The 24,095-nt window shown below is 41.5% G+C and overlaps 1 protein-coding gene across 1 annotated transcript in view; it reads right to left on the bottom strand.

Annotated features, from left to right (window-relative positions):
- Nucleotides 1-24,095, bottom strand: part of LOC128445085 (voltage-dependent calcium channel subunit alpha-2/delta-1) — a 60,791-nt gene that overhangs the window by 24,619 nt on the left and 12,077 nt on the right. The window contains exons 4-11 of the mRNA XM_053427851.1: nucleotides 13,596-13,655; nucleotides 12,868-12,903; nucleotides 11,838-11,967; nucleotides 7,123-7,254; nucleotides 5,560-5,629; nucleotides 5,126-5,176; nucleotides 4,814-4,913; nucleotides 644-802 (exon numbers count right to left, since the gene is read on the bottom strand). Coding sequence (XP_053283826.1) covers nucleotides 644-802; nucleotides 4,814-4,913; nucleotides 5,126-5,176; nucleotides 5,560-5,629; nucleotides 7,123-7,254; nucleotides 11,838-11,967; nucleotides 12,868-12,903; nucleotides 13,596-13,655 — 738 coding nt within the window. The remainder of the gene's footprint in view (nucleotides 1-643; nucleotides 803-4,813; nucleotides 4,914-5,125; nucleotides 5,177-5,559; nucleotides 5,630-7,122; nucleotides 7,255-11,837; nucleotides 11,968-12,867; nucleotides 12,904-13,595; nucleotides 13,656-24,095) is intronic.

Below are 24,095 nucleotides of genomic sequence, written 5' to 3'. Positions count from 1 at the left end.
CTGTTGGGTTTTAATTGTGCGGTTTCAGCCGTAATTTAAGAAGTGCCTTGAGATAATGCATGTTTTGATTTTGGTGTATACAAATCAAATTGAATATAATTATTCCGTTGGCAGTGGAAAATTAAAGTAAACAATAGCGTCATTCAGCTTCTTGAATATATTTACTCTCGCGAAGATAAAACCTGTAATTTTGAAGATCCTTCCACCTTTCATATCAAGCCTTGTTTGTTCAAAAAGAATGTGAACATTGCAGCATCCTGGAAACATCAGCAGGATTTCAGACCAGACAGTTTCTATGCAACCTATCTAACGTACTGTCTACTACTTTACTACTTGTATCATGTAAAATATCAGGTTTTGAGTTGACTATACATTAATCTTTAGGCAATTTGGGTATACAACTCAATTTAATAATAATTCTTATTCAGAATGGTCATACATCTGTAACATCTTAGATCTAGAGTGTGTGGACTGTTGAGTCGAGATAACGCATTCAACCAGCAGATGGCGGTGAAAGACAACACTCTGAAAATATGGAGGCATCACAAGTAGCATGCAATCAAGAAAGCTCCTGCTGCACGTTCACACTTCCACAACATATGTGGTTCTTTCCTTTGAAAAACAGGAAACTATCAAATCTCACCACAGACAGCTGCTCAAAAGCAAACTCGAAGCCTTTGGTGTAGTTGGTTATCCCCTTGGCTGTGATGTTCTGCACGGCGTCCTTCAGCAGCTTCTTGTTCCTCACGTTGGCCTGGACCAGGTTTTTGAAACACGCCGTCTTGTTCACCCTGGTGTTGAACTGGGAGCAGAGGGGAAGACGTTCAATCAGACGACCACAACATGTATACATATCTAACAAATGATATAAATGTGGCGCATGCACAAGCACACACACACACACACACACACACGAAGCACTCCCACCTGGCCTCGGCTGGTATTAGGCAGTGGTAAACAGACACATTCATCAAACCCCACTAATTGCTTCACATCCTTGGAGCTCAACGATTTGGTACCCATGGAAACAAGATTCCGCAAAATAAGAACGAGGTTAGGCAGCAACACCATCTTTTTTTAAAAGGTGAGACCTCCTCATTCCCACCCCCCCCCCCCCCCCCCCCCCCCCTCCCCCACAGCACACATATGCACGCTCTCACACACTTCACCCAGCATTGATCAGCAGCACTGAGCTGTGCTCCAAGTCAAACTTATGGCACATATTTTCCCTGTTGTTAAGTATCTAAACTGAAAGTTTAAATTTGGCCTGAAATGAACAGACAGGACATTGTTTAAAAAGCTCACAATGACAATAAGCTCAAATGACAGAATACATAATATCACAGACAATGTTATATAATAACAGTGTGTGAAGGACACTGGACAGCAGTGTAGTAAAGAAGCACATCTATTGCGGTTGCAGAACTCTTCTAAAACAATGCTGCACCTCATCGATCTCAGCTAATCAATGTGTCTCTGTGAGGCGGCCAGTGGGGAGGCTGGAAACACTGATGTGCACAGACAAGCGGCGAGGCAGAGAGAGCCCTCGCCATTTGTGTGCGTGGGTGCGCATGTGTGTTTTCAATGAGCCCGGCAGCCTTGAAGTTCCTTTTAGATTGACGGTAACAAACATACACATCTCTATTGAACTGAAAGGCCATATCAGGACGGCTGCGGTTGGACAAAGAGGGATGGAATCGAGGCGGCTGCCGAGGCACGACCAAACACACACATGTGTGCTCCACATGCACACGCGCAGATTTAATGGAAGCTCACACAATTGCCCGTGTAGACCAGATGGGATCTTTTAACACATGTTCTATTAAAAGGACAAGAGAGGAAGGTGAGGTGGAGATGTGGGAGGGTGAGGAGCAGAAAGTGCGAGGAGAGGACAGGAAAAGAGAGGTGGGGGGGGGGGGGGGGGGGGCTTGATTTATAAGCAGGACAATGAGAAGGTGTATCTCACATAGGAAATAATGAGCTCTCAGGCCACATGTCACACAACGTTACTATTTTTGTAGATAAGCCCCTTGTGACAAAACAGTGCAAAGAAAAACATACTGTAATTACCCTAAAAAAACACATGATTGCTTCATGAGATAGAGTTACTGGCCTCGCGCACAAATCTACTACAAATTCTACTGTTCCCCTGTGATCCTATTAGAACAGCTTTTATATCTGTGTGTGTGTATGATGGTCCAGGCCTTGGAAATGGATTAGCGATGACACAAGAGAGAAGGCTAATCTTCAAACCCTAATCCCACTGGACTTTCTGCCACTCTGGTTCGGTGCTCAGGCCTCGCCAACCACACCGACGCCGGCTAACAGCGCCGAGACCGGCTAACGCGGCTGAAAAGGCTGGTTAACAGCGACGGCAGCTCAGGGAGGGGCCAGGTCGAGGAAGAGGCGAGAACACGAGTGAGAAATAAAAATAAAAAAGGATGAGGATAGAGCGGGAAGGCACGAGCAGACAGGAACAGGCATCAGCATTCTTCAGAACCGCCACAGCTGTTGAGGAAGTTTGCGTGAGCATCTTCCATGACCAAATGCCAACTTAGTCCCTGGGCTACTGTTAATGAGGAGGGATTTATGGGTAATATCAGAGATTAATGATTTAGTGTCAGGTTGCAACACCCTCAGGGCCAGACATAGGGCGCTGTGTGTGTGGGTGTGTGTGTGTGTGTGTGTGTGTGTGTGTGTGTGTGTGTGTGTGTGTGTGTGTGTGTGTGTATGAGTAAGTGAGTCAATGACAGAAGAAGGAAACAGATAGGGATAGACGGTGACGGAGAGAAAGAACTAATGAGTTTTGGTGGAGGAGGAACAAATTGACCGCCACTGATTTATAGTTTGCTGACTGATAGATTGAGTGGTGGAATGAAGGTAATTAAAGGATCAATCCCATTTAATATATTGGTTATTGTATCTATTATTTTTTATAGATAGGTGATTATTACATGTTCCTCACCAGGTTACCCTGCTGATATCTGACAATGAGGAAACTTTGTGTTAAAGAAATGTCAAGATGGAGAAAGAAATACCAGCGATCACATGATCACACAGACTGTAAACGACCCACCAGGTTAATCAAATATATGAGAAGTCAAGAGTGAATATTACAAGTACGACTCTAACAATATCTATTATAAAAACGCATCACATTTTATGGACCTTTCTGATAAACTATGCACTTCTGTTTACACACAGCTGTACGAGCACATTGGTTCCTCTGGTTGTTATTTTTACTTCCAGCAAGGAGGTTTTCATCTGCGTTTGTTTGTTTGTTTGTTTGATTGTTTGTTTGTTTGTTTTTACCAATTTCCAAGAAATTCTGTGGAGGGGTGGGGCATGAACCAAGGAAGAACATGTTCAAGTTCAGTGTGAATCCAGATCAGGGGGCGCCGAATATTATATACAAATATTGTGTCCATTTGGGGGTTTTCTTCACTGCTGATCGTCATTCACATACCTCAGAAAAAAACTTTTGTTGAAACCAATCCAGACTAAAACTGAAACAAAACTCGTTAGCACTGAAATCCAGTGATTCTCTGCATCCTTCTCACAACACTACACGTTACAAGCATCACACTGCTTCAGACGAGGAGTCGGAAAACAATTCAAACAAACCAAAACAGTAAAAATGTTGTTAAACTTCATTCTTTTAACTAATCCCTCTCATTCTGTCTCACACACACAGGCACACACGCACACACACACACACACACACACACACACACACACACACACACACACACACACAGACACACACAGAGCAGAGACAGAAGCACACGCACACAATGAGCTCCCAGTTAATTGCACATCTTTGCAGAATCACAAGTCCACCGTGAAACAGAGTAAATTGCGTCCAAGACAAAAGGGTCCCCGGGGACAGGAAACAGAGTCTGGACGACAGTCTTTGTGCAGAGAGAACGAAGACAGCTCCAGACTCTCTATAAAGACCCATCTCAATAAACACCTCCACAGGCAACCAGCCACGCATCACACCATCCTCCTGATTGGTTCTCTCTGAGCTCCCTCTGTAATCACACGTGCGCGAGGCCCGGAATAGATGGTCAGCAAATGAAAAAGTGGAGAAATGGTGGGGCTGATGGAAGTGATTGGTGGGTGGGAAAAGTAAAAAGGAAGGGAAAGAAAGGGGGAGTGGTGAAAAGAGGAAAGTTGCAGCGTAGTGTATAGATGAGTAGAGGCACACAATGTACAGGGAGATCTTTCATTGACACTAAGAGACGAATGGAGGTGTGTGGTGAAACACTGAGAGGAATTGCACGACTGGGAGATGAAAGTACAAAGTGATGGAAAGATCAAGAGGGTGATGAATGAGTCACACACTTTAATTCCTTTAGGAGCAGTGGAAGTGTACACACACACACACACACACTCACACACACACGCACAATCACACAAAAACATGGGTTAGAGGGTGAGGTGGGGACATGTTGTGTTTTAATCTTGAACACCAAATAGAGCAGTGGGTATTTCATTAAAGGTCTGTTTCAGGGTGGCCAGACCTGAGAGAAATCCATATTTCATTACTTGTCATCCATCTCTCTGTCTCTCTCTAGTGTGTGTCTGTGTGTTTGTGTGTGTGTGTGTGGGCACGTGTGCAGCATCTCAGTGTGGGTGTGTACGTGCCCTAATTTGAATAAATCTGGATAAACATGAATGGGCCTATAAAGTCACAAGCCCAGTCATGCGCACATTGTGAATCTGTCAATCACGTGCATCAGGCCCCCCCGCCGCCACACACAAACAGATCAGCCCGAGCTCGGCAAGTGGACGGTTTATTAATACTCACATAAACTACATTGACGTAGTCGTCGTCAGACAGAGTCTCCAGCATCTCGCTGACCGAGGTCCGGATCAGTTTGAGAGTCAAACCAGACACACTACCGCTGCTGCAAGAAAAAAGAAAAAAAATACACAACAGTTCCTCACTGCAATCTGACTCCTCTGCTCCTCTCCTGTGAGAATTAACTTGGTGTAATTAGAAAAGGCCTCCGCCTTGGGAAATACATCACATTATCTGGCAAATCCAGAAAGGCATGCATTATAATCACTGAAATCATTACTGAAGGTTATGGATCAATGAGGTTAGAAATGAACTCACGCATCGACGAGGATTAGCATATCTTTGGGGGAAGCGGCTCCTTGGATGTACCTGGATGGACGTTAGTGAATGAATAGACAAGCTGAACTGAGACTCCCACTCAACAACACCATGCAACTCAAATGTGCTGGAGGCCGAAGGTTTACACACTGAGATCTACAAATATGATTTATACACTATGAAACATATTTATTACAGCTGTAGGACTGGGATAAATCTTTGACTGTTAAATCCTGATTAAAAATCTGAATAATGTGTATAATTGAATCATATAGTCATTATGCAATTCCACTGATAATTGAAAAAATTGGATTATTGACTAGCTGCATAAAACTAAATAATTATATTTATTCACCTGAATACACAGGCTTTGTAATCTTAGGACTACATACCGGACACATCTATAGCATCTGTATGTGTGGCAGTTCTCTTACCATGGCCTCCTGCGGACGTCGTACAGGTCAATTTTACTGGGGGTTTTACGAGCATCCATCCATGGAGAAGCTTCAGCAGGATATAAAATGTGTGTTTATCATGATGGCTTAATAATTAAAGGTAATAAAACATTAATCTGGATTTCCCACACATCTGCCTGTCAGACCAAGGTTGAATATTAGTGTCGTATTCAGCTCAGCAGCAGTCAGTCACTGTGCGGATAAAAAAACTGACACATTCTGGGAGGGAATAAAAAACACATCCTCACATTTCTGCCTTGTTAACGGTTCACTTGTTGGATAAATTCACCATCTACTTCACAACATGTTTTATGTCTGATATTGCTTGTGGAGAGATGAACTCTGATGCGTCCACAATGTGTCCATCGAGATGCACAGCACAGAGCAGTGGTTTCACGTGCTCTGACAATGATCAGTTGCTTTCTATCAGCATGCAGTCAGCGAGGGGAACCATGAAAACAAACCAGTAGGAAGCTGTGGGACTGCCTGTCATGCATGCCAACAGTTAAAAAAAAAAGAAGGAAACAAAGAGGGATAAATTCAGGGCTAATGATAGTTCATGAATATTAGACATAAAGTTTTACCATAAAGCTATGGAGTCAATGATGAGAGGAACCTCATGAATAGAAATGGCTCCGAAGCGACAACGCTTACAATAGAGAGCGGCACTACACTGATGCAGTTAAAGATAATGTGATGGTGTCTATACGGCACCAAATATAACATCTGAGTCAAATGAGCAATAGAGATAATTGATTGAGCGTATTTGTCCAGTGATGTCTGAACAAAGAAAACTGGATATATTCCCCTAGCTGATTTATCTTATTCACCAAATAATAATGATCCCTAATTGGATAATGACGAACACAAACAATGTGACATGATCAGACAGGACTTAGCCCTGGTGGATTCTAATGGGTATTCAACTACGAATGGATTTTAAAAACTTAGGAGACAACAGACATAATCACAGCTTTAACAGTTTTTAACATTCTAATGGTCAGAACGCACACACCGGACAATTTGACCACACGTGAGATTTGAGATCTCGTGTAAACTCGCACGATCAACTGTGACTTCAGAAGAGAAGCAAACACGGAGGAGAATTGATGTTGTCAGAAAGCTGTACTTGCATGTGATGTGTTTTGCAGGGAAAACCCAAAAAAGATTTAAAACATGGGGATGAATTAATGGCTGAACTTTCAGAATAAGCCTGGCTGACACATTTTGTTGTGCAAGCTGGAGGTTTAAATATGCTGAAGGCCAATGCTTTACACACCGAGATCTCAAGATATGATTTATACACTTTGAAAGAAATTTATTACAGAGTTAGGACTGGGAGAAATCTTTGAAATTACTAGTAAAATGTGTTTGATATTAACATTCGAGATCCGGGAGGCACCAACGCAATTGGTAACATAAGAATTATTTGCAGATTTTCAGAAGAAGCAAATCGGGGTCATAAATCCCCCCATTTACCCTCTATGTGCAAAAAGCCATTAAAAAGTGAAATATGAACGTTTTTTTAGTTGATTTTTTTACCTGGGAAGTAGCGAGCGAGGCCTGTAGCGCTTCCAAACACCTGCCAGAGGAGTGTCGGGTCGTCCTCTCTGTTCTTTCTAAACACGTCCTCCAGGGCCTCGGTCCAGTTCAGCTCATTCAGCACAATGGTGGCTGGAAATCCACACGGGCACAAACACAACAAAAGCACAGGTGTGAAGTGACAAAGACAGTAGAAAGACTGAACTGGGACCGACTCGCACAAAGTGTTATGTTAATCAGATTATGCGGTTTCAACAGGTCTCCAGTGTGTAATTAGGAGTGCATGGCGCTTCGGGTAAACAGGGCATTGTACACTGTCAAAGGCATGTGGACATCCCAGATTAACACAATCATTAAGATTCACACAAGCGCCCACTCAGTGTCGGCCCACTCGCCCAGCAGGACACATGAGCAAATATTAGAGCAGCCAGAGTCGATATTTAGCAAGAAATGCTCAGAAGCAATATTCTGGCAAGTTCCTGGTTTGACCAAAATCAGATTTTAAAAATCTAAACTTGAATCCCCAGGAACCGCTGTGTGTGTGTGTGTGTGTGTGTGTATGAGTGCATGTGTGTGATTGATATTGTGTGTTGTGAGAGGCATTGGACATTATGGATGTAATGACACAGCAGCCAGACAGCTCAGAGCCACTTAACACTGTGATGGATGAAGATACAGCTGCCCCGACTCTATCTTTGCAGTCTGCTCTTCCTTTACACTTAGTTTCATTTCATCTTTTCCCGCTCTGTATACTAATCTACTGAACATATGCTTTCATGTGACTGCTTGTGTATGTGTGTGTGTGTGTGTGTGTGTGTGTGTGTGTGTGTGTGTGTGTGTGTGTGTGTGTGTGTGTGTGTGTGTGTGGTGTGTGTCTTCATAATGTGCATGTAGCGGCGCGTGTGTGTGAGATAGATTGGTATCCTGTATCGAGTATGACGTGGCTCATTGATGTGCAAAGCAAACACCGTTCATTTGCATGCATACCTCCAGAGGGGAAAGTTAATGAAGCTTCAGTTGCCAGGAGTGCATGTGTTTTTATTAGAGAAAGTGAGAACATGCACTGTGTGTGTTTGTGCGTGTGTGTGTGTGTGTGTGTGTGTGTGTGTGTGTGTGTGTGTGTGTGTGTGTGTGTGCACAGTAATGTATTTGCCTCATTAAGTGAACAATTTTAACGGGAAAGAGGGGGAGAAAAACACCAAAGGCCTTGTTAACCAATGGAAAAATTACAAACTGATTTCTGAGTGAAGACCGATGAAGTGTGTAGATAGATGGCGGCCTACACACAGCTACATATTTAGATACACACATAACATGTGCACATATGCACAACATAGAGCGGTAAACAAACATGCCAAAAACATCTCACCCTGTAGGAATATGATTTTTTGTGCCCCTGAGTTAGTCATAATATTTAATAAGCTAAACTCCAGTGCTGCTTCATAAGAGATACAGCATCCTCCAGTCGACCATATTGCCACTGACACTAATGAATTCCCAGGCTGCACTCAGCATAGCTTTGATGCCACAACATATATCTACACCCAGTGATGACTTGATCTCGTTACGATATCGCGGCTGCAGATTCACTAACATATAAGAAACACATAATTCTAAACATGAAAAGGGACATTGTTGGCACTGCCCTGAATAATTGACCTTCTATCTTCTTATAACAATTATCTATGACTTTTCTTTTATCTTGCCAGCTCCTTAAAGGTACTAATGTAGCATCATGATTCATCCATAGTTCCACAGAAGTTCTGGATCAAAATCTGTGAGACATGGATTTTTTTGGTCTGTGCTCTTCTTGATATTATATATTATTTACAGCTGCCCTTAACTTTAACCAGAGGAATAATTCCATAATTTACAAAGTCTTATATTGAAAATTGTAAAAATTCAAATGTTGTTTTGTAAAAGCTGTGTTGACAACACAACAGGCTTCAGGTACAGTGGCATATAGGGAGCTAGCACTTCTGAATTGAGCCATTTTCTATCCCTCTCCCTGTATCTCATGGACAGTGTCCTTCACTGGACCAGCAGATGGGGCTTTTGTTGTGATCCCTCCGTCTGATTCCTTTCCTCCGCTCCCCTCACACACATGCGACGTGCCGCTGCGTATAGACGGTGATTTCATAAACTTGCCTTCCACTTCACCTAGAAAACCCAATTTTCTCCAGCTGAGCAGAGGCTATTCCTGGAACATTTATAGGGTGGAGATCAAATTGAAGAGCTGAGACCTCAATAACGTACGAATCTCTCGTCTCTATTTTCACCAGACATATACAATTCATACTCCTGCATGTGTGTCCATATGTGACACAATGCACATATGACTTTGTGCACACTCAGACACCCACACACGTGCTCTTGCTATTCATGTTGGCCGCACATTCATTTTACACCAGCACTATATGGACAATCTTAACCTCTACTCCACTGCCATGGCCCAGGGGTCTCCAATATGTCACTCACAGCTTTCACTACTCTGTTTTAGAGTAACTCAACCATAGGTGCAGAGAATGTATTTTGTACAGACCGCGGGTGCACAGCACAACACCAGTGAATTATTTGGATACTGAGGGAAAAACAAACCTCTGAGCCAGAGTTAGCGATTTAGCTCATTTGCATCAGGATACGATGAAAGACAGTAATTTACACTACAACAATACAATTTACAGCAAATGCATGAACTAATTTACAAACAGTACATCACATTTAAACTATGATACAACATATAGATGACATAGTCTTCACGTTAGAAAATAGCTCCAAAGTTCAGTGATCACATGACTCATTTGAATTACAAATCCTGGAGTATTAAGCAGATTTATGAACTATTTATTTGTTATCAACATCACAAATAATTATTTAATTGGATATCTTGAGACAAACTGAATCGACAATATGTGACTTATGCTTGTTTGTTCAGGTTTATCTCAATTGTGATTCAGATTTTTTTAGTGGACTCAGATGATGTTTGGGTATAAATTATGATATTTGGATATTGATGTTTGTGTTTAAACACAAAGAAAACCTCTCTTATTAGAATGTCATCAGTTTGAGTGTTTGTTCACAGTATGTGAAGAAAAGTAACTAGTAATATAAGACAGTAATAACTTTAAGTCACTTTTGTTTTTTGTAAAAAGTATACAAATGTTTGGAGACCCCTGCTTTAGTCAAACTAAGACAGACTTAATCTCCATTGTGGCAATTCATCACAACATGAGTGTGTAGTTTTGGGTTCACACACACACACACACACACACACACACTTACACACGTAGTTTCTGTCGACTTGCTTACATCAGACTTCAGCCCTGGATAGTTTCTAGCAGCTCAGTATATATGCATCCTCCAATAAACAGCCTCCTTAAACGAAGGGGAGTGTGAGGACTCATGGCACGCAGCCCAGATGATGGCCAGAGAGAAAGAATGACAAAGTCAGGAGTTCAAAAGTATGGTAATAAACCAGGCTCGCACTGGTGCAGATAACAAAACCGAAAATAGCATGTGCCCGGCCCAGTCTCTCACCCCTGGCCCTGTGTGTGGGGTGACTGGAGATGTGAGGTGCGTAACCTTGGGGCCAGACGGTTCCCCAGCAGGCTGAGAGCCGTGCTGAGGGGCTCACTCAATTCTGCTGTCCCTCCTAGTCGCTGCTGACTCATCACCTCCCACTGCCTGCTAATTAAGGGATATTTAAACACATGTACACAGACGTACAGGAAGCCAGTCTCACACAGACACAGATAAATAAAGACAAAAACACAAGCTGAGCCGTGGCCGAAACAACTGTCTTGCAACTGGTCTCCTGTTCATACTCGTTCATTTTGATCCCTCCGTGTGAGTCACACGATGATAAGAGCATCACCCAAGTGCTTACAATGTAAAAAGGAAAAAGAAAAAGGAGACTGTTCGTATTTAATGTATAATTCAGACCACAGTTGAGATATTCACCAGACCATCCGTAAGTCATTGACATTCAACTTCCGCCGCGCGAATGTCAGAGGGACTCGGGAGAATCAAATTATGCCGAACCACTCAAGGTAAATGTCACCACATGATGATGACATGGTCAGAAATGTACTTTTATAAAAACAGGGCAACGTTTTATTATATTCAAACATATAATGTCCCTCATTCTGCGTTATAACAGTGAGGGAAGTCTACATTTAGCTAACGGAGGCAAAGGAAAACAGCACAGCCATCTTGTCTGATGCTTTATAAAGTGCTACAAATGTGTGAGTGTGTGTTCACTATGATGTGAAAAAAAAACGTCTACTCTTGTGCCCTTGGAAGAAGTAGAATACAGGACTTTGAAAATATATATAGCTAAGTAAAGTGTATTTTATGTGAGGTGAGCATTGACGAACAGAAACTCATTATCAAGAGGAGGTTGGAGGTTTGAGACTCACTGTATATCAGTGCATTTCATTAAGTGACCCTCTGTTCGTCTAGGACACACAGGATACAGGAGAGGATTGAAAAATATCCTTTTATCCTCTTTCCCTTTTTTCTTTTAAACCCTCATTTAGCTGTGAGCACATTTGCTAAAGGCTCAATCCGTAAACAACACTTTGTCATGTCTTGGTGTGTCAGTTGTATCCATGGTTACCACTGGGGTTTGTGTGTTGGTGTGCATGCATATGAGTGTGTGTGTGTGTGTGTTTCTCTGTGTGTGTGTGTGTGTGTGCACGAGTGTGTGTACTCACATCCATCATAGATGTCAGTGGGGATGTGGACAGCCGTGTGGTTGTGATCAGTCAAACGCCTAAATGACGCGTCCTCTTTAAAGTCTGGTCGAAGCCGGTATTTTTTTCCCTCCGTCTCATTTGCATCCAGCTGAGGGAGGAAAAAGAAAAACATCAAGACGCAGACACTAATGCTGACGGTAGTTTTAAGATTTCAGACGGAGCATCTTTCTTCCATCTGCTGAAGCATCATGGCACTCACGACAGGCCTGACTCAGTCCTTCATCAACTCCAGTCTGACATAATAATGTCTTCGCTGCAAGTTTTCACGCCCTCCCAACTTGTTTTTGAAAATATAGCATCATCAACAACACGTCTTGCTTCCCCCCCCTCTTTTTTTGTCATCTTCATTTGGGAGGAGGCAGCCACATTGTCCGTGCACCTTGTGGAGATTTATAACTCTGACCATTTACACCAGAAACAGTATAGAGCAGATGTAGGAGATGGATGAAGAAAAGCGTGATGAGATATGGAGGAGAGAATTCACGGTAGGGAGGGGAGTGCTGGAGAGGAGACGGAGCGAGGGAGGAAAAAAGCATGAGGGGGGGAGGGAGAGAGAGAGTGTGAACAGTTACTTCCTAATAAAGCAGCGGTGTAGCCAGCTCATACATCTCATCTGTCAATTAGAGCAGAACATGGCGGAAACCTCTTCACCTGAGAGAGGCGGGGAAGAGGGATGACGAAGAGGAGGCTACACGGGAAGAAAAGCCTGGAGAAGAGGCAGCAAAAGAAGCGGGAGGGGCTGCAGTAAAAGGCCGGAGCAATGATAGAAACCCGAGAATGAGAATGAAAATAAAAAAAGACATGAATGTGGTGAATAGAAGGAGAAGAAAGGGAGGACGTGATGAGGGAGGATGAGGAGGTGAAATCGAGGACAAGGGGGACAAGGGATCGCGGCGCAAACGTATTACACGACTGTGACCTGTGTGTTTGCGGCGGCTTAAATGGAAGGAGAGCAAATAGACAAAAGGAAGAAGGAGAGCACACTCACATTGTCCTTGGAGTTGTAGTAGGAGATTTCATCGTCCTGCAAAGGAAGTCGCACACGAGCACAAACATGACTTTGTGTCTGCTTCAGGGCGTCGCACGCGTAATCACGAGAATGCTTAATCCATTTCTAAACACTTCCTAATTTTGTTGGCAGGCAACTCCATTAGTTAATTCTCCAGTTCTATGTTAATGAGGACACTGGTCTGTGCTGCCAGTGGAATGAATACTGTATGAGTTAAAGTGAATGTGTGGAGTGTTCCTCTTTTAAAGTCGGTGCCTGTGCGCCTCCAGGCATTTGTGATGCTCCGGGGTGGAATTTCTCTGCCATTGAGGAAGCAATATAGTAATTGACTGCTTGGATGCATATATATGTGTCTATGTGACTGTGAGTATTCTTTTTCCTGACCAACGCTTCCCTTCCCTTTTCAATGTCTGCCACTGTGGTTCTTAGAAAGCAGCGCATGTGTCATCTGAAATGAGAAACCTGATGTGGTGGATTAACAGATGGAGCTGTAAGCACTGCAATAACCCACCGATGTAAAGATATTAAAGCGACACAGGCAATCATTTATGTATCAGTAAATCTAGAATACGTGCGATGTTTCTGTGTCTGTGGATCTCCCCTGTGTTTTACCAACACACAGTAAATAAAAAATACATATTAAAACTTATACTTGTAGGTATTCAAGTGCACGAGCATGTGTCTGTGTTTCTGTGTCCTTCCGTTACCTCGAACTCGTCTTTCCACGTGTGATCCAACTGGAATTGCTCAGCAGCCGCGGCCAGTTTCTGTGGAGTGAAATAAGACAGGGATTTGGATTTGAAACTGCACAAGGTATGTTTCCTTCACTGCAGCAGTCTCTTTATAGAAAACCTGAGCAAAAGAAAAGTATGTTAAAAGGCACGATAGAGACTTTTCAATGATTGTGATGTCACCCGCAGAGCTCAAACTACAGCGCTGCCGTGGTCTTACAGCACTGTCCGCTGAAGGCCACGCCACTGAGCCACCGTGTCAAAATGAAAAGGTTGGAGAGTGTGTGTGTGTGTGAGAGAGAAAGAGACTGAGACAGAGCGTGAAAGTGAGCGAGAGAGGAATTAAGGGGATAAGGAGGGTCAACTGTGTAAGGAATGAAAGATCATTGAATAAAGAGCAAATGGATTACCAACTGAGAGGCTGTCAATCAAATTGGATCCTACAAAATAACAAGAGGATATGCACGCGATTAACTTCACCTTACTCACACACTTACACACTTACACACACACACACACACACACACACACACACACACACTCATCCAGGGAAACTGTATGAAAAAGAGACTAGAGTTAAGAATAGTTACTGCAATAGAAAATATCTTTCCCAGTACAGGCAATGAAAAGAGCAAATAACAAAGTAAACTGCACATAATCATCAGAACAAATGTCACCTCTGTATGTTTATAATACTGAAACATTAATTTAGAATGAACTAGAATGGCACTCGAGCATTTTCTAGGAGCTAACATTCTCCTTAAGAAACCACATGTAAATTCAATAGATCTGGATCTTTATGTGGATTGGCACCAAACTTCACACAAATGCACGCATGCACACACACTCACACACACTCACACACACACACACACACACACACACACACACACACACACACACACACACACACACACACACACACACACAAATATCAGTCTTCTGAACATGCCTGACCTCCTTCATCTAAAACCATGAATTATTCTTTGAGAAATCATCCAATTTGTTAAAAAGCGCCCAGGCTCAGAATATTAAAGAAAGTTACAAAAATGAATCCTGGACCTGCCTGATTCAGATCTTAATTCAAAACGTATATCATAATTTACTGGCTTCAGTCTTGAGTCAGGCCACACCCCTCCACAAACCTTCATGGAAAGAGATTGAGTATCTTTTGCGTAATCCAGCTAACAAGTGCGGACAGAAACATAAACTCTCTGATTGAGGTATTACTGAGCATGATGTTATATGAACACAAATTGAGATATTGCTTTTTAGTTACTTTCAATGTTTTAATTGTCATTCTTCATTGGCCTATCACGATATTTACGTTATCGCTCAATATATGGACATGACGACGTCCACGATTATATTTGCCGACCTGGATATTGCTCATTTGTTTAGCAAAAAAGGGGTTTGATCCCTTCACCGCCCAATTACCAGAGAGTGGATTCATCAATCTTTTCCACAGCCACACCCACAATCGGTCAATAATCCAATCACAATCCCAGATCACAGTCCTGCGTATTCTAATCCGTTATACGGAATTGACTTGCAGGCTGCAGAGCAATGAGTCTCGGGGTTGGAGAGGATCAGCTAAGTCACCTCATCTTTGAATTCAGTCAGGAGGAAATCTTCTGATGGATTGTTTATTCCCTGTGGAGCTCTCTGGGAGCTGCCAGCCTTGGCGGAATTAAAGGAAGACGCTGTTTACCTGAGTGACTGATGTTTATTTTCCTGAATTATTTGAGAAGATCCACAGGAAAACCTGGAGCAGATTTATTTTGATTGTATTTTTGCCTTGATATAACTGGATTGAACAAAATTGGGTTTTTCGTGGGAAGAGACTGAAACGGACATTCTACATAAAGGGACTGAACCCTGGACGCTGAGAGTTGGGGCACAAAAATGACAATATATGTCTTAAAATGACAATATAATCGATTATCTCCATTATTTCAAAGACGATATATATCCGTCCAAGAAAAGTAGTCATCGTGAGAGGCCTACTTCCTGCTGGAAGTTTCACCTCTATTCGCAGGTGCATTAGATGGAAACTGTGAACAGTATAGAGAAGCAAAAACAAAACAAACACGCCGGCACAACTGTGTATCTGTGTATGTGTTAATATAAACCATATTGATACTATATATCATTTTATACAATAATATTGTCTTTTGCACACTGTCTACATATTCTTACACTCATAGTATATTATATTATCTATTGTATAGTCGAATACTTATATTTATACCTCTACTATATATCATATCATATTATATCATACTCTTTGTATATTCTTTGTATATAATATTTATACATGTGTACATGTTATTATTTAATTACTATCATATATAAATATATATATTATGTTATATTACATACTATATATACTGTACTATTTGTATATACTGTCTAACAATAACATTACCATCATATCATCAGTACTATTACCATCATCTTGCCACTGCACCTTATCTACCTATTTATCTTACCTATCTATTTATATTTATGTTTTTTTTTTATTCTTTCTACCTCAATATTTTTTATTTTATTCTATTGTATTGTATTTTATTGTATTCAAATATACCTGCTGCTATGACGACTTAATTTCCCTTCGGGGATGAATAAAGTAATCTATCTATCTATCAACTATCCACAGTGATGGAACTTCAGCCTGGCCCTGACCTCTCCCTGCTCACACTCTACTGGGTGATGACAACCCTGAGGAGGAGAGGATCGCCCTTAAACACACAGCAGCAAAGTTACCACAGCTTCAGAGGAACTCCACTTCAGTGAGTTATTATGGAGGCCGTTAGAAATCACGAAGATAAAGTGTATTTATAGCTAAATGTCATTCTCACATCCATCTGTTGGACAGTCAGACGAGAGAAGCATGACATCAGCTCGTTCTGTGAGTAATAACTGGATTAGAGGCTCATAGTATAAAGTTTGTAATCGTGCGCCCTCACTGACTGTGGGTGTGAATGTGGATGCGTGTGACCATGTGGCCGCTGTCGGCAATGGTTCCCTTCCTGTTCCACAGTCCCATCCCTTTGGCCTCCAGCTCTGGGCTCGGTTCCAGACCCGTCTCCACCTCCTCTGCACTGGCTGTCAGCAGCTAAATATATACCCCCACTCCAGCCATAAACACACACTCACACACAACATAGCGATCAGGAGATTATTACGCACCACGTTTACTGTGAGCAAGAATAATATGTACTTACACATCATCCGTTGCTGAATCATTTCCATTTACAAATAGAAAAAAAGAGCTTGACACTGATTTTGGCTTTCAAAGACATTGACGGTGTTGAATGTATTTCAATGATATATCCGGAGATTTACATCTATTACCATCATTTACATATTTTATCTTTTATGTGTAAACATTGAATTACGGCCATCAAGGAGGTTATGTTTTCAAGCTATTTAAACCTAAGACATGGAGCATGGAATGAGGAAGAGCCCATCGAATTTGGGGCACATCCACTTGGTTCAGTTTTAGGATGAGGTGATAGATACAATCGTTTGCCCAGATCATTTAATATGAATTCGATTTATTTTTTAAATCTGTAGCCTGGTGTGTGTTTTTTGACATTGGTGGAGGTCGGTGCTCTCAGTTCCCCTTCTAGATTTACGGGCAATCCGAAAAATAGGCCCGATCAGAATCTCCACATCTTTGCCACAAAACCTTGCAAGATCGCTTCACCAATGTTTTACTGTGTTTTCAGACATTTCAGCCAAAGAACACGCAAGAAAAACCCAGTTTGAACTGGGTGGCTGTGTAAAATCCCATTAGATTCTTATTAATAATTAAACCCAGTGACACCTCGATGCACCCACCACGCTGTGAGAGCTTTCCAAACAGAGCCGTGGTGCTCCGTTGGTATTTTCATTCCGTGGTTGTTACACGGAGAAAAGAATAGATACGATTTAAGGCTGTAATAATGCTACACTCAAGGGGGAGTGGGGGCAACAGTTCATATCCATGCTGCAAAGGGCAACTGCGAGAGGTCTTGTCATTAAGCTCATATCAAATGTCCCAAGAACATCACAAGACATTAACGTCACACATTGAGATAAGCAAGTTATAAATCCTGACGATCTGTTCAAACATCTTTAATACGTTAAGTGCATATATAGGCTATAAACATGGATGGCATAATATAAACACAAATGCATGCCGAGGTACACACATAAACAGCAGCGATGGAACATATGGATATCTATTACAATTAGCTCCTCTCCTCTCATCCAGGATTTCTCTCTCGGCGTGATGTTGTATTTGATGTGATGCACACGTGTTATCAACAGCTGCTCCATACTTTATACCTCATACGTCATCGTTTGTGTGACACAAATGGAGAATGGGACCATAGTATTTTGTGTCAAAATACCTCAACCTTACAGTATATGAATACACACACACACACACAGACACACACATACACACTTATTCGCCTCCTAAGAGAGCAGACAGGGTTGTTAAAAATTCATGACAGAGCTTTGACAAGGGCTCCTTTCCCCTTCTGGGAGATATGGGGGAGGTGAGGAGAAGTGTGTGAGGAAAGATACCTAATTACCTATCTCTCGTTTTCTGTATCCCTCCCTCTCTATCTCTCTCTCCGTCTAACACACACACACATGGGGAGGTTATCAGATTACCCGAAAAAAGCGACGGCACAGTCAAATCCCCTCTCCAGAGCCGGGATTTGACGAGACCGCTCCCTGAGTGACGGTTCATCAGTGCATCACGGAGCGGCTGCAAGTTGCCCTCCTGCCAGTTGATTAGAAGCCAGCGTGGCTCCTTTGAAACACAAATTTAACACTACAACGGTTCCCTTAATGGGAGGGTCAGATTGGGTGAGATCCAATTTCTTATATTGTTAAACCTTCTCAAAATAACGGTAAAGGATACAGCTTTACCGTTTGGTTAAAATAGATTTTATATGAAGCAGTGATGTGATTTCCTTGATTAAAGCATTTTCAGCAGCACTACTTATAAGAAAGGTGCTATAAAAATATAGTGGATTAATCTTTATATGAATAATTACACAGTTGACAAAAATAGGATACATGTTCTAGTTTTAATCTCTGAATATGAAATGACATGGCACATCTATTAAACACATCCAATACTTCAGTTCAAATATTGTGCATATAGCAACTTGAATTCCATGTGTATTTTTTTATCTGTCCACCTGATGAGAATGTTGTAATCAATTATGATGCTTCTAATTCGAGGATATTTCTTTGATTACATTTTTCACAAGAGGTTCTGCCATCACTTTCAAAGCATCTTAAGCCAAACAGGAAGTGGCATTTGTTGCATGACTGTAATAAAACAGACACCATTGCTTTTATCAAATAGTATTATCTTATTACCACCTAACCCTATGGGAGAGCATAACAAACTCCCCATTGCCTGCTTGATCTAACCACTCATTAGTCAACCTCTCACTTACATAGATACCTCGAGCTACACACAATAATAAGCCCACTCTATCACTGGGTGACCACTGGATACCTAAAGAGAGCCCCCTCTCCCCTGGAGCCCTAATGGGGAAACGAGTCGTCGTGGAGACTGGGAATTGGCTTTACAGGGAAGTGGAGTGGTTTTAAGGATGAGGTCCTTCAGAAAAGGGGAACAGACATTTGTTAAGAGTCATGAAATCTATGGCTGGTAGGCAAAACCCCTCAATACCATCCACACAGGCAGCATTTCTCTTACAACTTGCTGAGCTATATCTTAATCCCAGCTGAAATTAAAAACGGTCAAATGATGACCGCAACAACAGCTGTGCCTGTCACTACTCCCAGAGCCAAACAGAACACATAATATAGTATTTCTCATTCCCTGCACCTTCCGACCTCCATGCACATTGATGTATGAGCTCATTATGCACAGAAACGTTTGGAGTGTCCCACCTGCAAACCTACAGAGACTCTGTCCTACTCTCACCAGTCTTAGTTGTCATACTGCCGGGGCAACACACCATGCATTTAGTGAGAAAGAGGAGCACAGCTTAAAGGATAGACAGCGAAGATGAGACAGGCTCTGCTAAACCTCACGGAGCATCCCAGACTCTTTGTGTGTGGATACATATATATATATATATATTTATATAAATGTGTGTGTGCATGTGCATGTGTGTCTGCAGACGCCTGAAATCAATGGGCCATTCAGAGCACACTGCCTTCTCACCCAGACAACAATGTAATACTCACAAGAGTGGTAACAGTCTGAAAGATCATTAACACCCACATCCAGCCGTATCCCTCTCTTCCTAGCTTCTGACAGGATGCCCACATCAATGAACACTCGCCGTCTATTCATCAGAATGAGTCTAAACTCAAAGGGATGGTGAAGTTTAAAAAATGGGGGTGGCATGAAGGGTCAGTATGAGAGGCAGAAAACAGATGACTGAAAAGATAACAGGAAAAGACTTAGATGATGAGTAGCTGTATTAAAAGGAAAGGAGAGTCCAAAGAGAGAAAAAACATATTCAGGCTCAGCATGATCCCAGTCTCATTAAAAAAGTGGCTTGTGAAAAGGAACAGTAGGGCGAGGGAGAGAGAGATATATTTATATATCCTGTGTGAATGTCTGATGAATACATTAGGTTTGAGCGTGTATATAAAGAAGAATAACAGCACTTTTGGACTCAAGACTGGAAATGTAGAACCGGCGAGACAGACAGACATAGTCAAACAAAGAGGAGGTATAAAGGAGGAGTGATACAAAAGGGCACAGAAAGGTTAAGTGAGTGAAAGGAGGGGCTACGATAAGAGAAATCAGGAGAGATAAAGAAAGGGTGATTTCAAATTTCAGGTTGACAGAGAACTGTGGCAAAAGGCCAAGAGCTGCACAAGGGGGTGTTATGGTGTTTAGGAGGAGGCGGGATTAAAAAAGGGAATCATCTGGGCTGAAGGAGAAGGAGGGAAGGGAATCACTCCTATGTTCCCATGGTCCAACATTCCCCTTATTAATATGGGACATAATGGAAACATGACTTAGGGTCCTGTGTTCCCAGGGTGCTATGTTCCCACAGTGCTATATACAGACTGGTGACGTAATGGAGCTAAAACAAGATCCTGGACATTTGTGCTGGGACAATGTAAATGCCCTTTGGCATTGATTCTAGAAGTCTCTGGAACTCTAGAACAACATTCTCCCTTAAGATATTCCCTCATTTGATGTTTTGATGATAAGCCCATTGGTCTTAAATCTTCCATCGTTATTCCATTGGGTTAAATGAGCATAAGATCCACACAATTCTAAAAGAGCCTACCATTAATGTGGAAACATTTCATCATAGAATAAAGATGATGTTATCTATGAACTATTTCCAAATAAAACAGGTTGAATTCGACCCGAGCATAATGGGAAGGGTTATGTGTGTTAACAGAATAATGAATTGAGGAACATATGGATGCTGGGAGAGCATGGTTTCTGTTAAGAGATATATGTTCCCAGAGGGGGAGATGTGTGAAGGCATAAAGAGCGTGTGACAGAGCGAAAGAGCAGAAGTATCTGCAGCAGTAGGAGCCCAGGGGAGAGCCGTGCTGCTCCACATGGTTTCTCTCAGAGGCCAAACCCTCCAATGGGAACAGTACATCTACAGCTGCTCCCCGTCTCATTCCCTCTCTTTGACTCTCCCGCTCTCATGCATGTATTTTGGAGATGTGTGCGTTTCCTGCTGTTCACACATTTTCTGTTGTACGTCAGCAGATCAAACTTCACAGGGCATCTTTGTTTAAAATACTGAAACACTGAGAACTTCTTTTGTTTGAATACATAGTGATCCTATGTATGCTGCGGTATATATTGACTTTTAGATTGTTATAAGAAAGTTTGCAAAGCCAGGATGAAAACATATTTTAGAGGTAATATCATTAATGCTTTTTGGTGATAATGCAGTTATAAATGGCGGTAATCCAAACTTTTGTTTTAAGAAGCCACCATATGAATAGCATCACTTTTTAAGATGATATGTCAAACTTGCTTGCACACTCATCCAGCAGCAGAGCGACATTAACATTCATTTTAGTGTCTTTCTTTGGCCAAATGTTAATTCTTCTGCGACCTCTGTGTTTGGTCTCCTGAGGGAAATATCTTATTCTTTAGTAGCTAAATACTTGTTGTTCACCAGATCACATAGGAGGTGCTAGGTCGTCACACTTGGAGAAGCGTTAGGTTAATCATAAATACATATATTTGGCGAGAGGTGGATTAGCAAAGGTCACCAGCGTAATGCATGGAGGACATTCCTTTTATACCATTTGTACTCACATTTACATTTCACATTGTGGTTAAGAAACACCATCTCAAACTGGTTAAACCTCTAATTATCTTCTCACATGTCAAGTACTGTAATTAGGACAAAATATTGACAAGAAAATGCACATTGTCACATTCTATTAGTGTCGAATATCATTATTAGATATTAAAAAATATATATACAGTAAAGGTATTTAAATGTAACCATGCATTGACACTTGTCCCTGGCCTATAAGTCTTGTCAGAATTCCCCATCTGAATCCCCCACTCCCAATCTCTCTCTCTTTTTGTCTACAACACACAGACAGACACACACACACACACACACACACACACACACACAAACACACACAGAGGAACGGCATCACACAGACGGAGACACATGCAGACACCTCTTGTCTGTTTAGTATGATCAGCACAGAGCGGAGATGGGAGGTTGAGTAACATCTGCTCGGGAGACAGAAACATCTCTGATCGTATCATATCCTCTGCTCATTACTGCCTTATACGTTGGCACACACACACACACACACACACACAAACACACGCACACACACACACACACACACACTCACACACACACACACACGCATGCCCATGAAAACATCATAAAGTCACATCTTGTGCTCCTTATTATAGCCCTGTGACAGCAGGCAACAGATTAATACAAATATGGTCCAACACCTGGGCTACAAAGACTCTATTAAACACATGCACGAATAGCACATGAAACACTTAACACACACCTCTGAAGAAGGGAAAATGACAACTTGGGTGTTGAGCATCACATATTGAACCTAAAGACAATAGGATTATAAATATAACCAAAAGAGGATTCACTGCAGTTGTTTTCCTGGTTACAGTTTGAAATTGTATCTTTTACAATAAAGGGAACGTTTTCTGACAAGAACATCAGTTTGGAAATTCCTTGCAAATATGGTTCCTTTTCAGTAAGACGCAGTATTAGTGCTACTGAAAGAAAAAGTATATATCTAACACTATGTGAAGTCATAGAATTACCAGAGTGAAGCTGTGATCTCAGGAGAATAACGTTGTAATATTAAGAGATCAAATTCATAATTTTACAACAATAAAGTTCTAATATTACGAGAACAACTGGCTAAATTTATTAAAAAATAAACATTATAAAATACAATTTATATCAAATATAATTTTGTGTAATATTCTCTGTGCATTTTTTCTCATTAAGTTACAACTTTACTTTTCCAATATTACGGCTTTCTTCTCAATAAAGAATTTCAATTTGGCCCTAATGAACTATAGAGATGGAAACTGCCACATACAATCTCGTGCTGTTTACATGGAAACACGACCGGCTAGCTGTCACTCCAAGGTGACATCATGAATGTAAATGCCATGCTACAAAGAATAGAAACATTAATAATAATAAAAAACAGTTTAGCTCCCTTAAACCGGAGCTGTTTACATGAAAGTCTTGATGGATCTGGGGAATCAGCTCATGTTGTTAGTGAAAATGAAGGTTGAACATCTAGTATTCATATTAAGTGTGATCAATTTGTCAATATTAAAATGCTTAAAAGGTGGCAGTAACATCATCGGTTATAGCAACAAATTTAATAGAAGATTTAATCACACTTATTACTGACAACTGTTGTTTCAGAACATCTTCACGTGATAACAAGCTTTTATCCCGTCCAATAAGATGATGCTCGTAAACATTTTTACATGCTGCGGTTTAATAAGGCTTGCTTCACAATATCATGGCTTGATATGAGTGTCTGATACATGTGCTTTACAAGCTACTACTGAATAAACCATATACCTTACTGGGAATGATGAAACCTTGAATCTACCCCAGTAAAGTGACAATGACAGAATCAAGAACACAAGGTATAGGCTACTGAACCTCATTTTTTGATTATAGAAATTCTCAGTGATTTCCTTGTGAGTTGCAACTTATAAAAGTGTATAATGAACAAAGAGTGTCTATGCCACTACTGAGAAATACCCTATAGTGGCTAAATGGATATATAGCTCTTTTCAATAGGACCACTCAGAGCACTTTACAGTAAGAAAGAGCCAAGAAAAAGGCTTCAGTGTGTTGCTCAAGGACACATGGGCACCCAGATGGAGCTGCATATTGAGCCAGAAACCTTATGATCACTAGGTAAACACTCTACCTCCTGAAACTGTGCTTGTGGCCTTCACAG

This window comes from Pleuronectes platessa, chromosome 7 (genome assembly GCF_947347685.1).
Source record: "Pleuronectes platessa chromosome 7, fPlePla1.1, whole genome shotgun sequence".
Lineage (NCBI taxonomy): Eukaryota > Metazoa > Chordata > Actinopteri > Pleuronectiformes > Pleuronectidae > Pleuronectes > Pleuronectes platessa.
Note: the sequence above shows the minus strand (reverse complement) of the source record. Positions and strands in the feature narration are given on the sequence as shown.